General features: G+C 44.6%; 1 protein-coding gene across 1 annotated transcript in view; it reads right to left on the bottom strand.

Moving 5' to 3' along the window:
• Positions 1-17,362, bottom strand: part of FAM124A (family with sequence similarity 124 member A) — a 118,194-nt gene that overhangs the window by 97,493 nt on the left and 3,339 nt on the right. The window contains exon 2 of the mRNA XM_070380350.1: positions 9,052-9,083. Within this exon, the coding sequence (XP_070236451.1) occupies positions 9,052-9,083 (32 nt within the window). The remainder of the gene's footprint in view (positions 1-9,051; positions 9,084-17,362) is intronic.

The raw sequence follows: 17,362 nt of genomic DNA, 5'->3' as shown, positions 1-17,362 counted from the left end.
TTCCATGATCATATAGATAAAGCTGCTACTTCCTTCTCAAAAGAACCCCAAACAAATACCTCTAGCCAGCCTGATAAAGAACAGGTCCTACGTTTTACAATTAACTACTCTTAGAACTTCCCTTGGTGGTCCAGTGGTTAAGAATCTGCCTGCCAATGCAGGGGACATGGGTTTGATCCCTAGTCTGGAAAGATCCCATGTGCTGCAGGGCAACTAAGCCCGTGTGCCACCACTACCAAAACCTGCACTTCAGAGTTGGTGCTCCCAACCAGAGAGTAGCTGCTGTTCACCACAACCAGAGAAAGCCCACATGCAGCAGTGAAAACCCAGCACAGCCAAAAAATTAAACACATTCATTAAAAAAAAAATCTAGTCTTGGAGGAGGAATACAATTCTTTTACATTATCCATCAGATCAGATCAGATAAAATAACTTAAATAGTAAGTGGATAATTTTATCTAGATATCATAGTTATACAAATCCTAGAGCCCAAAGAGTGAATGAGTGAGTGAAGTCGCTCAGTCGTGTCCGACTTTTTGTGACCCCATGGATTGTAGGAGCCTACCGTGCTCCTCTGTCCATGGGATTTTCCAGGCAAGAGTACTAGAGTGGGTTCCCATTTCCTTGAGTGTACCATTAAAAGTTAGCCTCTGAAAGTAAGAAACTTGGATCAACCACCTCAATCAGGGATGATTTATTTATTTTATTTATTGGGGGGATGGGCTAGATCAGTGCTCTGCAAAATATAAGTACAAACAACTCACTTGGCTTAGGAGTTCAGGGGTGGGGCCTGGGATTCTACATTTCTAACAGAGTGATGCTGACGCAGGGGTCTGTGGACCACACTCTGAGTAGCAAGTTTTCCTGTTTGGTGATTTAAGGTGCTATGCCAAGCCAAGAACACCTTGTCTGGGCAGCTGACAAAATGTGGAATGGGCACATAGCTGCACCAGCTGCATTTTGTAGCTCTCAGCCTCTGCTCAGCTCCACCTGTGTGGCTGCAAGGCCCAGACCTGTCAAAAATGACACTCACAGGGCTGCGGTGTCTGTATTAGTGTTCCCTACAAGCTATGTGCTAAATGGCTCCAGCCCCAAGAGGAAGGCCCAGGAGCACAGCAGCTGTCTCAAACACGAAGCCACAGTTGCCCCAGGGGAAGCCTCAGTGTCGGGGGCCTGGGAAGAGCCACAAGCACCAGGGCTCTTCTCCATAGGCAGAAGAGCCGGTTCCTAACTGGAGCGAGACCAGTGCATCCCCAGGAGGAGAGAGGACGTCTTGAGGGCTCTTTCCCACATGGCTGCAGGAGCTGGCAGTGGGTGGCCCAGATGCCCCAGGCTAGGGAACGCAATAGGTATTTCTGAGTAAAAGCAGTAATCCCACTCTTTGGAAGGCAGAGCCACAAGGCAGGACAGACTGGACAAGAAAATCAGACTGATCCGTCTTCATGCACAACATCGTAATGGTTTCTGATTGGTCTCTGTGACCATGACCACAGACGAGGAAGGGCTGTATCATCAGTGATAACATCACAAAACCTGTCTAGGGCTGGGGCATCATTCCAGTTGTGCAGTAGCTCACCAGAACCTCCACGAGAGCAGCTCTGCATGTGAACCTAACTGTTAGGCCAGAACAGGTTCTCAAGCAGAATAAAAATGGAAGTAGTTCTTGTTGGGTTTCATTTGCTGGAAGTTGCACACTCAAGCCTTCCTGGCACACAAAACCCTGACTGTCCTGCACTGAAAATATATACACATGTCCCCAGTGCATTCATTTATATCAACTGTATATATACAACAGGATGTCAGACAGCATCACTAGTATTAACATTAATAAGCCCTTTAGAATCCGAGGAAGTAGAAAATGAAAGAAAGTAGTGATGCATGTGAACTGAGATACCTAAGATACTGGTCAGGTTGGTTTTTAAAGACCGTATTACCATCTTTAACTATAACTAACTTTGTCTGAAAGGCAATACTCTAAATTAGAAAATTGGTGACTTTTCTTTTGGTGCTTTTACTGCAATAGAATGTGAAGCTGGGGATGGAATAGGTGGATTTTTTTAGTCTTTTGGCAAGCCTGTGTATAATGCCAATTCCACACTGATCACAGAATTAAGCAACTTCAATGGCTGAAATTGTTCTTCATAAGGATTAATACATAGGTTTGAGTTCTGCTTAGATCTTAAGGAATAAGATTCTGGAAGATTTGTTCTGGAAGATTTGCTCTAAAAATCATAATGGGGAACGTATTGTACACAGAAAACAAAATTAAGACATTTACAAATGGATCAAAGTGAAACTGACTCCCGTCACCTCTTCCAAAACACTGATCTTCCTGTTTCTGGATGTGTGTGATAAAAACTGGCTGTAAAATGAGCAAACTCTGTCAATAAGTTATCTTCTCTTCTAATAAAAACAGAAAGAAAATAATGAATATTTCATATCCCAAGTCTGAATTTAGCTCTGGATATAGGGACACAGATCATATACACAAATATTCCTCACCATTGGTGAGTCCTACAGGACAAAACCATACATATTCAAGGTGCTGCTGCTTTAAAAGCTCCTTACATTCTTTCATTAATTATATCACAATGGGCTTAACTTTCCCCCCATGCTGAGGGGAGGCACAGATGTAGCCAGAGACAAAAATCTAAACGTATTATGCTTCTGTATCCTGAAATAGTATGGAAATGATGACACCACTAAGAAATGAAAAGAAAAAGACAGCATTTAGAAAGACACGCCTGTGAACAAAGGGAGCCTTGGGAAGGGATGGGATGTCCTCCCATCAGAACAGCGAGGCAGACTTGACAAGCCCCAAGGTGGCTCTCGACCAGCTACTGCTGCTGCTGCTAAGTCGCTTCAGTCGTGACCAACTCTGTGCGACCCCATAGACGGCAGCCCACCAGGCTTCCCCATCCCTGGGATTCTCCAGGCAAGAACACTGGAGTGGGTTGCCATTTTCTTCTCCAATGCATGAAAGTGGAAAGTGAAAAGGAAGTCGCTCAGTTGTGTCCAACTCTTCACAACCCCATGGACTGCAGCCTACCAGGCTCCTCCGTCCATGGGATTTTCTAGGCAAAAGTACTGGAGTGGGGTGCCAGTGCCTTGCAATTAACCAAGTGAAGTGAAAGACAGTGAAAGTGAAGTCGTTCAGTCGTGTCCGACTCTTTGCGACCGCATGGACTGTAGCCCACCAGGCTCCTCTGTCCGTGGGATTCTCTAGGCAAGAATACTGGAGTGGGTTGCCATTTAATCCAGATAGCCCAACTTTTTCCATTTAAAAAGCACCTGCGGGGGCAGGGCACAGCCTTCGACAGAATGACAGAGCTCGAGGACATGACATAAACTGATTAGAACAAATGGGTCCAAGATGGCAGACAAGTTGACTTCCACTACACCTTGAGCCTCAGTAAATGCTCATTGTAACATACCAGCAAGCTAAGTGACACACTCCGGCACCATGACAGTTTCAAGGCCGACCACCAAAGACCAAAAAGTGGGCAGTGGGCCAATTCCTAGAAATCCCACCCCTTCTCCCAAATAGTTAGAATAATCTGCCCCACTCGTTAGCCTATGAAAACTGCCCAGCCCATAATAGCTTAGGGGCTTCTCTGGTAGCTCAGCTGGTAAAGAATTCAAATATAATGCAGGAGACTGCCTGCAGCATAGGAGACCCAGGTTTGATCCCTGGGTCTGTAAGATCCCTTGGAGAAGGACATGGAAACCCACTCCAGTATTCTTACCTGGAAATCTCATGGACAGAAGAGCCTGGTGGGCTACAGTCCCTGGGGTCACAAGAGTAAGACACAACTTAGAGATTAAACCACAAAATAAAAGCTAACCACACCATAGTTTGAGGTCTCTCTTGCCTTCTGAGATGGCCCATACTCTGTTTGTGGAGTGCATTTCTCTCTAAATTCACTTCCTACCTATCAAAACAAAACCCCAAACAAACAAACACCTGCAATCTACCGACCATTTTTCCTTGAGACGAGAATGTGTTCAGGGGCCCACAGCAGCAGCTGGGCCTCTTTGAGGCTGCCCTCAAGGGCCAATCACAGATACGGTGGCCCCAGGAAAACTGAGGGGACAGAAGTCCACTGGACCTACAGCTTGTGGCAGCTCGGGACCATCAGGGAGAGAGTGGGTGGGAAACAGGGAAGCTACCTGACTCACTAGAAGGGCAGGGCAGGAGGCAAGGGACAGAAAGCTAGGAGAGAAACTGGCGGGCAGGAATATGAGGCATAGGCAGGGGCCAGGGAAGATGGGGGAGAAACGGGTGAAAACAGATTCAGTGACTCCTGCCCACCCATACAGGTGCCTTTTTTTGCACAGCTTACTACATGCTCCTGGGCTCAGATGAGCAGAACGCACTGCTCAAGGCCATTTCTCCATAATTTCAGACACAGAGGATTCCTCAGGGCACTGCCAAGCACCTTCTTGATCACTTCAACTGTTCTTTTGCCATGCGTGCTTTGAAAAGTCTGAAAGAGCACAAACCTGCCAGGCATTCCTGCTGTCAGTTGATAAGAGCCAGGTGAGGAGTTAATGACTCTACTTGAGTTTCGAGAAAAAACAGACTTAGGCACAATTAGGAGGGCAAAGAGAGAAGGGTTTTGGAGAAGAGTCTTAAACAGAGAGAACTCATGAATTCTTTGACTACCGGCGTTATCCTGTGGCTAGAAGTCCCCAAGAAATGTTATACTGTCCTGAAAATATCATTTTCCAACTCCCAGCATCTTCTAAGAGGAATTCTCCAAGTATGGTTATAATCTTTATTGGAATGGAAATATTCAATCACACATCACAGGAAGTGCAGTTGATTTTTTTTCCCCTTGGCATAATGTTTGTTTTTATTTTATCCCATTTATAAAATTTCCTCTTTTTATTTAAATCGCTTAAGAATGCAAACTGTACACAGTGGCTTGATGATCTTCTAGCCAGGCTGCTGGAAAAAAACAACCTAAAATTCTGAGAAAGTGAAAGTGTTAGTTGCTCGGACGTGTGCAACTCTGCGACCCCATGGACTGTAGCCTGCCAGGGTCCTCTGTCCACGGGATTCTCCAGGCAAGAATACTGGAGTGGGTTGCATTCCCGTCTCCAGGAGATCTTCCCAACCCACGTTCCCTGCATTGCAAGGAGATTCTTTACCTTCTGAGTCACCAGGGAGGCCCCAAATTCTGAGAGTGTAAATTAAAGTCAACTTCCTAAGGAAGCATCATGCTTTACTGAGATCTCCTGAATGCTCAGCATGTGTACAGTTTTTGCAGAAACAAATGAAAAGCCTTTTTGGCCATCAATCTAAAAAGGGCAAATGGACCAGTTGCAATGAGAAAATTCATCTACACAAAACCAAAACATCCACTGAAGAAGCCTCTGAGCCACTCTCCTGAGTTGAAAGTGAGACTGGACACAGTCAATGGAAATGCAATCCTTTAATCCCGGATGTGGCGGAAAAACAAGACGCCCAGTGTGGAGAAGGGAATGGCAACCCACTCCAGTATTCTTGCCAGGAGAACCCCGTGGACAGAGGAGCCTGGCGGACTACAGTCCATGGGGTCACAAATTGTCAGACATGACTTAGCGGCTAAACAACAACAACTCTATAGCACAGGGAACTATATTCAATGTTCTGTGACAAACCATAATGGAAAAGAATATTAAAAAAGAATAATGTATATATGTATCTGAATCGCTTTATTGTATAGCAGAAATTAACACAACACTATAAATCAACTATATTTCAATGACATTTTTAAAAAGATAAAAAAAAGGAAGATGACCAGTGATATGTACCCTCCTTCTCCCCTCCCCTATCCACTTATTTGAGGGGAGGGGGATAAAAAGAAGCAACTGCCCCTCACCACAATGTCTCTACTGACTGAGAGGAAGCTGACTTAGAGGAAGCTCACGGAAGCTCAAACTGACCTGAACAGCCCTCACTTCAGGGTTAGTGATACCATCCACCAGAGAGGATGCCCACCCTCTGGACTCTTATTCCAGGACAAAGAAAAAAGGTACAGTCCTTGAGTCTTTACACTGTCTTTCCTCCCTCCCTTCTTCTCTCTCTTTAGTGGAGTTTCTAAGACAGTCACATCCGAGCATCCCAGAGCTCTTGGGGAGGTCCTCAGGGGCCATTCAGTCCAACCGCCTCATTCTACAGAAGGGGAAACCGAGGCTCGGAGAGGGTAGACGACTTTCCCAAGAGCACACAGCTAATTCATGGCAGAACCAGGACTAGGACACCTGGACCCCACATCACCGCTCTGGTCCTTTCTCTTGGGGCTGACCTTTCTTCTACCGCCATCAGGGCAGGCAGCATGAGGAAGCAGCCTCTGCATTCTAAGAAGAAAATTGGTGGCCAAACAGAGTGGTATTCTTGGAGGAAGCTCTCCCGACCACCCCAGTAATGACAAAACCCAACCCTGGACAGACACACTCCAACCCCAGCTCATCCCAAGGAAGCATTTACACTTCTGTGAACTCAGGATCAAACAGTTAAAGGCACATCATGTGGTATTCGGTTAAGAACCACCTGCAGACACAGATAAGTCCATTTCCTAAAAGTGACCAGTTAGTACCAGTGTTCAAACCCTGATCAGGAATCAGGAATCATTCAGAAACCAGCCATCCAGTGGACAGAGGCTGACCAACAGCAGCAGAATGACCGACGGGCAGGAGGTGCTTCCACGACCAACATATGGGAACTGGGACTGACTGGTGAGCCCTCTGGGTCACACAGAGGATGCTGCCACCAAGCTGGCTGTGAGAGGGGGGGTGACCCTGCAACTCTGCCATTCAGAAGGAAGAGGAAAATTATTAACCTTCTTTCTGCTCAGTCCTCTGATTATCGTTTGTGAGGAACGATAATGATCCTAGCTGGGAGGAAAGGCAGTTCAGGCAACATACAGGACAAAGACATCCAGAGGCCCACCAGTATCCCCTCACCTCTTCTTGCTGCCCAGAACAATGATGTGATGGCTGTGGCAGAGGCAGCTATTTTGTAACTCTGAGGCAACTCTGAGGATGGAAACCAAAATCCAAGGACTGAGTAACAGACCTGCATTGCTTCCTCCAGACTTTTTTCTTAATTAGAGGAAAACACTTTGCTGACAAAGGTCCATTAGTCAAAGCTGTGGTTTTCCAATAGTCATGTATGAATATATGAGTTGGACCATAAAGAAGGTCCAAAGAACTGATGCTTTCAAATTGTGGTGCTGGAGAAGACTCTTGAGAGTAGCTTGGAGGAGATCAATCCAGTCAATTCTAAAGGAAATCAATCCTGAATATTCTTTAGAAGGACTGACGCTGAAGCTGAATTTCCAATACTTTGGCTACCTGATGTGAACAGCCAACTTATTGGAAAAGACCCTGATACTGGGAAAGATTGAGGGCAGGAGGAAAAGGGGGCGACAGAGGATTAGATGCTTGGATGGCATCACTGACTCAATGGACATGAATTTCAGCAAACTCCAGGAGACAGTGAAGGGCAGGGAAGCTTGGCGTGCTGCAGTCCATGGGGTCACAAAGGGTCAAACATGACTTAGCAACTGATGCACAACAGAGGAAAAGAAAACCACACTTAAGTCATTATTTTTCTCTATTACTAGTAGTCAAATACATGTCCTAACTGAAGTGCAAAATGCATGTATACACCCTCACTCACCAAGAGGCCCCAACACTGAAGAATGAGGCAGGAATCGCCAGGTATTTAAAGAGAAAAGGAACAACAATAAAAGGTTATTGATCCCAATTGCACCAAGAAAAATTCCAGCTCAGAGATCGCAATTAAAATAATGGAGAGAAAAACATCCCAAACCAAATTACCAGTTTCACTGACAAGAGAGGTGCTTTGTGGTGACCCAGAGGACTGATTTGAGAGCTACAGATTGAACAAAGGTTTCGGGCAAGTATTTTAGAAAAATCATTCTTAAAGAAATGTAGCCTCTGGGTAAAACAGAAAATGGTGGCAGAGAGAGAAAGCATGTTCTCTGGTTTTCGGAATGCAGAAGCTTCAGGGAGGGAATGCGGATCACTAGAGCATTAATCTCATTATTACTAATGGTTCTTAATAACTAAGGGGCAATGCTGGGTCTCCAGTTGGCTGAAATGATCAGAAATTGCTCACTGAGGTTATACGAATAACTAAATATAATTTGACACTAAATTACCATCCCAGACATACAGCTTTCCACACAGTCCCTTATTGCAAGGGAAAAAACTAAGCAAGAACATCAATAAATAGAATAATCCAATTAAGTATCTTTCCATTTGGGAACTATTTAGAATTGAGAGCTTAACAGTGAGTTAGGACAGAACAATTCAGGGTTTACTGATTCAAATTAAAAAAAAAAAAAAGGGCTTTTACTGTAAGACAATTTTTCTGTTATTTTGTTTATAAGATAAGTGTTTCATTAATCTGAATGGCTTTGTAGTGATCTTCATCTTTGCACATTGCTCCAAGATGTAGGGCCTAATTTCCCATAAATAGATTTGTAAGTTATTAACAATATTTAATACAGGCACCTTTTTTATGCTCAGAGTATGCTTATAAACATACTCCTCTTTTTTTTTGTTTGGCTTTTACCATATGTAATAGTCACCTATGACATCTGCCTGGAGGTACAGACATACATGGGAGGAAGTTTGCCCAGCAGAGGAGTTGGGGCCACCTCATAGATCCAATGAGAGCACTCTGAGATGTGAGCTCCAGACAGTAGGTATTTGACACGTTTGTTGAATGAATGAATGACCGCAGCTTTACCAGAGAAGGTATTTTCCAAGCATGCAGGTAAATAAAGCCTGGACTAGTTCCTCCAGGCTGAATTTCCATAGGGAAAATAGTGGCATGCCTGGCCCTAAAGTCAAGGTACAATCAAATTCTACTTCCCAGATTTACAGGATGCTGTGTCACGTTCTTTGGTAAACCTTCTGTGATTCTTACTATTGAAGTGTGGATAGCCTTCTCTACATACAGAATTGGGACTGACTGCCCATCCCACCCAGGGTACTCAAGACAAACAGGAAGGACATTTAAGCCATACTTACTGCTGGTGGAGGACACGTGGCTGTAGTCGGACCTGAAACACAAAACCTCAGTATTAGTAGGATTAGATGTTATTTTTCTCTATCCAAGTGATCGCTTCAAGCTAGAATCTTAAAACAGTCAGTAGTAGCATGTAACTGGTAAAGAAATGCCACAAATTAAAAAGTGTCATGCTGTGGACTGTTTTGCAGAGAATCAAGTTATGTCTGAATTTGAAAGCACAACTATAAAGACATTCTAGAAACCCAGGGTCCCTCATATGGGCTCTGTGAGTCTCCCACATGGGAGACCAGATCAGTTCCGAACCATCTAAATTTACTGACAAAGTTTTGAATGGAAGCTTATTTGTCTGGGGAGAAGGCTCAGTGTTTTCAACAGGTTCTAGAAAGGGTTCACAACCTCCCCCACCACACCGCAACCCACTCCCCACCCCAAGGTTAAACCTGCAAAAGGTTAAACCCTTCAAAGGTCAGTTCCACCCCTTGGGAAAATGTTTCTTTGCTGATGTAAGCAGAGGTGAAGTGGACTCCTGGTGAGTGAGAGGGGACCCTGGCTGGGAGGGCCCCTATGCTCAAGGTCTGGCTGACTATCAGGAAACACTCAGGCACAATGGTGGTTGATTTCAGTTCCATCTGGGAAGAAATCCTGCTGATACTAGAGTAACAGGATGTGGGCTATGATCAGCAAAGGCAGGGTTAGGGCCAGGGTGAAATAACCCATCAGTTTCTACACAGAAAATCAGCTGCTGGCATTAGGCCTCTGTGAGAATGGGAATCTAGCCAAGAACTTGCCTGCTTAATCTCTACTAAGTTTCTGCTCTATTTGTGTGGCTCTTAAGCCGTCCCTCTCTGGCAACTTCCGTGGTATAGAAGCTATTGGTTTTCTCCCTGCAGGGTCCCCAAGTCATTCTCAGTAGGCAACTAATCTCTCAGGCACGGAGGGGTTTATTCTGCCAAGGTGGTAGTTAGGGGACATAGTTATGCAAATAGACTAGTTAATTATGTTTAATTTTATAGGTACACACTCCCTGTATTTACTAAGCCTCATGTGGGCTTTCTTGAATCATCTTTTATTCCATTGAGTTTCTTACCACATTAAAAAGGCATATACAAAAAAAATTTTTAAGATCATAAAAAGCACTCTCTCATACTAGTAAAAACAACCTATATCGCTCACACAAAATGATGTGCTGACTTACACACAGAGGGACACAATGAAAGCAAGACAGTGAGTGATTTTCTCTTTTCAAATGAAATACTGCGTGCTCAGTTGTGGCCAACTCTTTGTGACCCTATGGACTGTAGCCCACCAGGCTCCTTTGTCCATGGGATTCTCCAGGCAAGAATACTGGAGTGGGTTGCCATGCCCTTCTCCAGGGGATCTTCCTGACCCAGGAATCAAACTCATGTCTCTCATGTTTCCTGCTTTGGCAGGCAGGTTCTTTACCACTAGCACCACCTGGGAAGCCTAAATGAAACTGGGTTGGCCAAAACATTTGTTCGGGTTTTTTCAGAACGCTATCATGGAAAAACTCGAACGAGTTCTTTGGCCAACTCATACTTTAATTGTCACAGAATCACTGAATTTTAAAACTGGAAAGAATAACAACTACTAACACTTGCATATCCCTCGAGACTACAAACTGCATCCACTGGAATCTCATCCAAGTTTTCATACCACAGATTTGGAAACTAAGGTGATAATATTTGTAAGGCGACCAGGAAATGAGGAATGATATGATTAAGGTTGAACTAGGGTGGTGGCAAGGAAGGAGTTAGAAGCGAGAATGGCGAGCAGAGCCCAGAGACACACGCTAGCTCCAGGAACAGGGAGAGAAGGAGAGAAAGGAGAGTCAGGGATCAGGAACATTATGAAATGCAGGATTTGTAAGTCAGTGCATTAAATTCCTTCTGGAACCAGGCAGGACATAAATAAACTTTAGGACGATATTTAGAAATGTAACTATATATAAATGCAATGAATACTCAACCAGCATCCACTTGGTAGATGCAATAGCAAAACAATTCCATGACAATGTGATCATCTTATGGCCAGGCTTCAAAGAAATTGCATGACAAGTCCAATAGAACATTCTATAAGAATGTGCAATCGTATTGATTTTTACCATTAAAATTTTGTCAGTAATTTCGGCTAGGGTTTTCCAAATGCTCTCGAAGCATATGGGTTTCACACATGCATACATTTTAAAAGATTTACATATGGATGGATACGTATGTAGAATAAAATTTACATTTGAAACATTTTCCAAGAATCTTAAAGTGCAGAGGGGGTATTTTAGGGCAGGTGCTAGCAAAATGGATGCCTGTGCCTTGAATCTCTCCATACTTCTTGTGATGAAAAGCACCGCCCAGGTCAGGCATGCCAAACGGTCAGTCTTCTGTCACTCTTGCCCTGCTCGAATTCCTCCCTCATACAGCAGCCAATCTTTGCAAAGCACAAATCTGAAGAAGTTCAAGCTGGACATAAACCCCTCTTTCTATGACTGATGGCCTCTGCTCAGCTCTGCAGTCTCATCCGTCACTCCAATTTCTACCCCTGTCCGCCATCAAAACAGAAATCAAACAGAAAGAAAAGTCACTTACAACCTCACATTGCTTTCCAGCCTCTGGTCCTGGTGATGTCATTTGTACCCAGTTGCTATAATGACAGAGATACAATTTTAAACTACTCTTTTCACTAACTCTATCATAAAATGCTGCCACATAGCTCCTGTAATTATATAGACACAGTGAAATTCTATAATTTAGTCAACTATGTCCCTTTTGTGGGCTATATGGCTGTTCCTGATTGTTCACTTTTGCAAAGTACACGGAGATGAGATATTTATCAATATATTTAATTTCCTTAGAAAAATTATCAGGATGGGGAATAGGAACTGAGTTGAGGTATGAAGACTTTTGTAGTTCTTAAAAGACATTCCAAATAACCCTGGAAGGTTATTTACTAGAAATATGGACAATGGAAGACAAACAGTAAAGCTTGAAACAATTTTGTGCATAAATATGGTCAAACAATTTTGGATACTGACTCTGGTTCTCCGAGGCGTGTACTCGCAGGTTCTTTAGATGAGAGGAAGCAAGTATAGGGTACCTGTCTTGGGAATCTTATTCATTGGTCTCACATCCTAAGATGTGAGAAGAATTTATAAGAATTTATCTAGGTGGCTCTGCATAAGATATTCAGCTCTCCCAGAATGAAGTATGCCAGGTGAATCCACAAATTTTAGGAAGAAAAATTTATGGACACATGATACAGATAAGCAGGATAATACAAAGATTATATATATTCACGTGCCTGGAACATATAGTAGACACATTTTCAAACATTACATTTATTTAGTAATGTAATACTAAACAGAAAGTGATATGTGGTCCCTTGACTGGACTTTAATCACAATTATACATGCTATGCTATGCTAAGTCACTTCAGTCATTTCCGACTCTGTGCGACCCCATAGACGGCAGCCCACCAGGCTTCCCCATCCCTGGGATTCTCCAGGCAAGAACACTGGAGTGGGCTGCCATTTCCTTCTCCAATGCAGGAAAGTGAAAAGTGAAAGTGAAGTCGCTCAGTTGTGTCCGACTCTTAGCGACCCCATGGACTGCAGCCTAACAGGCTCCTCCGTCCATGGGATTTTCCAAGCAAGAGTACTGGAGTGGGGTGCCATTGCCTTCTCCAACAATTATACATAGAGGGGTTAAATAGAAAGAGGTCGGCACTTAAGATAGTTTAGCACTGTTAACAGCCTACTGGCCAATTTTTATATTCATTTAAAATAGATACCTTCCTAAATTCTCTTTTCCAGGGAAATCTTGGGGTAAGAATTGATCAGGACATTTCAGTGAAATTGATCTTGACATTTTGGTAAACATCAGCTCAATGCCCCATGGACTTCATCTGTGAACTCTCAGTCAACTGAATTAGATGCCAAAGTAATTTAGAGCTATCAAGCTCCACCTTGAACACAAAGATAATAGAGTATCTAACAGATCGTGTTTTCTTCTATGCAAGATTTCCCCATCTACCATTCTTTAAACGTCTCGTTTAAAAATCTGCTCTACCTATTTTTTCCCATCCACCGGTTTATACATGCTAGACCTGTGAATTGTTGGTTATCTCTGAAATCACAGTGATGCATCTGTTGGAGGTCACCTGAAGATAAAGGACATAATATGACCCTATGTTTTCAGAAGCTCAGTGACAGCTGACATTACTGCCATTAATGCCAGGTCAAACTTCTGAATGAAAATAACCCATCAGCTATTGTTATATTTCAAAGAGTGGCTTAAAGGCCAAATCTGGGAAACAGCACTAAAGAAACACCCATTGGAAAACATTCAGCTTAGTCTTTTGTTTTGGTTTACAAAACTCTGCTTGTCTCTCTGTTCAAGAGATTCTGTTTCTTATGATAGTGGACTACAGTCAGTAGCCGACTTGCCAATCTTTTTCTAACAGAAGGTACACGGAAGCACAAAGCAGGTTTTCAAGTGGATCTAGAGAATGCAAGTTTCAAAACGACATCAATTACCCCAGAATGCTAGTTTGCTTTTAGTCTTAGCCCATGTTGAGGGGTCAGACTGCAAAGGTACTGATAGCATTCCAAGCAAAAGAAAGTATTTGAACAGAAAATAAGAATTACAGACCAGCTGCTCCTTGAAAGACAACTTTACCAGGTGGAAAGTGTGCTGGAGACCTGGGCTTCAAACTAACCCACTAACTAGTCATGTACCCCCTAAACCTTCATTTCCTCATCTTTAAAAGAAAAATAATCATTATATCGAGGCATGTGACATAGCCTTTCAGATGTTCTGAACAATGACCAAATTTGTAAGGCATTTAAAAGCATCAGAGCCTCTACTGTGATGAGGCCACAGAATATATGGTTTTGAGTGTACCTGGAGATGTACCTTTTTATTATATACAACTTTAAGGACTTCCTTGGTGGCACAGTGGATAAGAATCTGCCTGCCAACGCAGGGGACACAGGTTTGATCCCTGGTCCACGAAGATTCCACATGCCATGGAGCAACTACACACGTGTGCCACAACTACTGAGTCTGTGCCCCAGAGTCTGAGCGCTGGAACTACTGAAGCCTGCTGGCCCTAGAGCCTGTGCAACAGGAGAAGCCATCACAATGAGAAGCCCACGCACTGCAAGGAACAGTAACCCCCACTTGCTGCAACTAGAGAAAGCCTGTGCAAAAACAATGAAGACCCAGCACAGCCAAAAAGAAGAGTAAATAAAATAAACTTAAAAAAAAAAAAAAAAAAACAGCGTTAAAAAAAAAAAAAAACTCTAAGGGGCTTCCCTCATGGTCCAGTGGTTAAGAATCAGCCTTGCAATACCAGGAACACCGGTTCGATCCCTGGTCCTGGAAGATTCCACATGCCCGGAGGGCCACAACTACTGAGCCTGAGTACTGCAGCTACTGAAGTCCACGCACCTTAGAGCCTGTGCTACGCAATAAGAGAAGCCACTGCAATGAGAAACCTGAGCACCACAACTAGGCCGGCAGCAACTAGAGAAACCTGGACATAGCAGTGAAGACCCAGTGCAGCCTATATATATATATGTTTTTTTTTAATCCTCAAGTTTACCATTTGCAGTATTTTTCATACTGGGGGTTTACTTATGCCAGGCACCATTCTAGGGTCTTTAAGTGTATCATGTTAGTGGCTCAGTCGTATCTGATTCTTTGCAACCCCACAGACTGTAGCCCGCCAGGCTCCGCTGTCCATGGAATTTAAGTGTATAGACTCGTTCAATCCTCACAACCACCCTATGAGGAGGGCACTATTATTGTCACCCACAGTTTACAGAAGGGAAAGCTGAGGGCAGAGAGAGGTTAAGCAACTGGCTCAAGGTTCCACAATTCCTAAGTGGAGGAGCCAGCATTTAAACCGCAGCTGACTGGCTCTTTTGACTTTCAAAGGGATGAGCACAGTCCACGCCCTGGCAGTGGGACCCAGAGAGGTTCTTAGAGGCATTTCAGATGCGCTGCTGAAAGGATCAGTCATCGGCTCAAGCAATAGCCCCAGAATGCCTTGCTCCTCTGTTCTGCTCACACCTGCCTAGCAAGAGTCCCCCCACCAACCTTGATGATCCCAGCTACCCACTCTCTCTCTGCCTGCCCCTAGGCAGGTGAACCCTGCTGCAGGAGAGACAAACTGGCTCCTTCCAATGTAATCACTAATCTCACCTGGCTTCTCGCTCATCTTTGCCTGAGCAACCACGGCAGGTCTCCATTCTCCTGGGGGCTGCATCTGGACTCAGTGGAAACCCATGTTCCCTTCTCTCCCACTGACTGCAACAGGGATGTCCCCCTCTTTCCAAGGCCAATCTGTCCAGCTGGTCCAAGGTCCATCTGCCCCCACCTTTTTAGAAAGCTGACATTACAGATATACATCTTTCTCCTATACAGTTAGCCTTTCTCATTCACAGAATCCTTTCTGTGAGCATTTACCGCCCGATTATTGCTTATATTGAAGGCTCCTTCCTTCATCCCATTCCCCACTCCCAGCTACTGCCTCTCCTCACCCCTCCCATTCCCAGCCACCTCCTCTCCCCTCATGCTGACCTGGCTTTTGCACCCACTTCTCCTCCATCAACTACTACTCCACCTTCTCTTCATCTCCGTTTACAAAGAAGACACTTCCAGATCTCTCTCATGGTCCAGTGGTTAAGAATCCGTCTGCCAATGCAGGGGACACGGGTTCGATCCCAGGTCCGGGAAGATTCCACATGGGGCAGAGCAACTAAGCTCACGGGCTGCAACTACTGAAGCCTGAGCCCAGGAGCCTGTGCTCCACAACAAGAGAAGCACCACAGTGAGAAGCCCGCACACCATAACTAAAGAACAGCCCCCGGCTCGTGGCAGCCAGAGAAACCCACGTGGAGCAATGACGACCCAGCACAGCCAAAAATGCAAAAAAAAAAAAAAAAAGAAGACACTTCACCTTCCTCCTGATTCACTTCTCAGTAGCATAGCTTATCTCTTTCCTTTTTTCCCCCCTGGCTTCCAGGGTACGCCCTTCTTTTTTTCACTCTATGAATCCTTTTTCTCTCCTCCTTTACCTGACATTTAAATACTGTAGTTTTGCAAGGCTGGCCTTCAATAGCACTTGCTTCGGAGAAGGCAATGGCACCCCACTCCAGTACTCTTGCCTGGAAAATCCCATGGACGGAGGAGCCTGGTGGGCTGCAGTCCATGAGGTCGCTAAGGGTCAGACACGACTGAGCGACTTCACTTTCACTTTTCACTTTCCTGCATTGGAGAAGGAAATGGCAACCCACTCCAGTGTTCTTGCCTGGAGAATCCCAGGGACAGGGAAGCCTGGTGGGCTGCCGTCTATGGGGTCGCACAGAGTCGGACATGACTGAAGTGACTTGGCAGCAGCAGTAGCAGCACTTGCTTCCCAGAGCTGTTGAAGGATTAACTGAGTTAATGAAATATGGATGTTGGGAAAGATTGAGGGCAGAAGGAGAAGAGGGTACCAGAGGATGAGAGGGCTGGATGGCATCACCAATGCAATGGACATGAACTTGGGCAAACTCCGAGAGATGGTGAGGGACAAGGAGGCCTGGCGTGCTGCAGTCCATGGGGTCACAAAGAGTTGAACATAACTGGGTGACTGTGGGCGACTGAAAAACAACAATGAAACTTCCCAGGTGGCCCTAGTGGTAAAGAACCCACCTGCAATGCAGGAGACATAAGAGACATGGGTTCAATCCCTGGGTTGGGAAGATCCCCTGGAGAAGGAAGTGGTGACCCACACCACTATTCGTCCCTGGAGAATCCCACGGACAAGAAAAGCCTGGCGGGCTATAGCCCATATGGTCGCAAAGACTAGGACACTTTTGAAGTGACTTAGCACACATCACAAGTCTTAGAATGGTACCTGGCACATAGTAAATGCCAGGCACGTGTTTGCTATGACCTTTAGTTGATTTAATCCTCTCTGAAGGCTTTAATTGCCATTTTCAGGCTGGCAGTTCCCAAATGCAATGCCATCCTGCAGTCCTCCTCTCTAGGTAGATTACCTGACTGCTGACTCACTATCTTTCCTTGAATGTCTCCCAATACTTCAAACACAGCATGTTGAAGAGGAAACTTCTCATACCCTGCCCAAACTGTGTTTGGAGGATATCAAGGGCTACTCTGAGACTCTGATGAAAAATAGTGTCTTCTCATAAAACCACACAAAGCCCATCATTTTGCTTACAGCTCAAAGCAATTCATGCACCCCAAATTAAGACTCCTTGTCTTAAGACGATGTGTCACTTGAGCTGAC

The sequence above is a fragment of the Bos mutus genome, chromosome 12, assembly GCF_027580195.1.
Source record: "Bos mutus isolate GX-2022 chromosome 12, NWIPB_WYAK_1.1, whole genome shotgun sequence".
In the NCBI taxonomy this organism is placed as follows: Eukaryota; Metazoa; Chordata; class Mammalia; order Artiodactyla; family Bovidae; genus Bos; species Bos mutus.
Note: the sequence above shows the minus strand (reverse complement) of the source record. Positions and strands in the feature narration are given on the sequence as shown.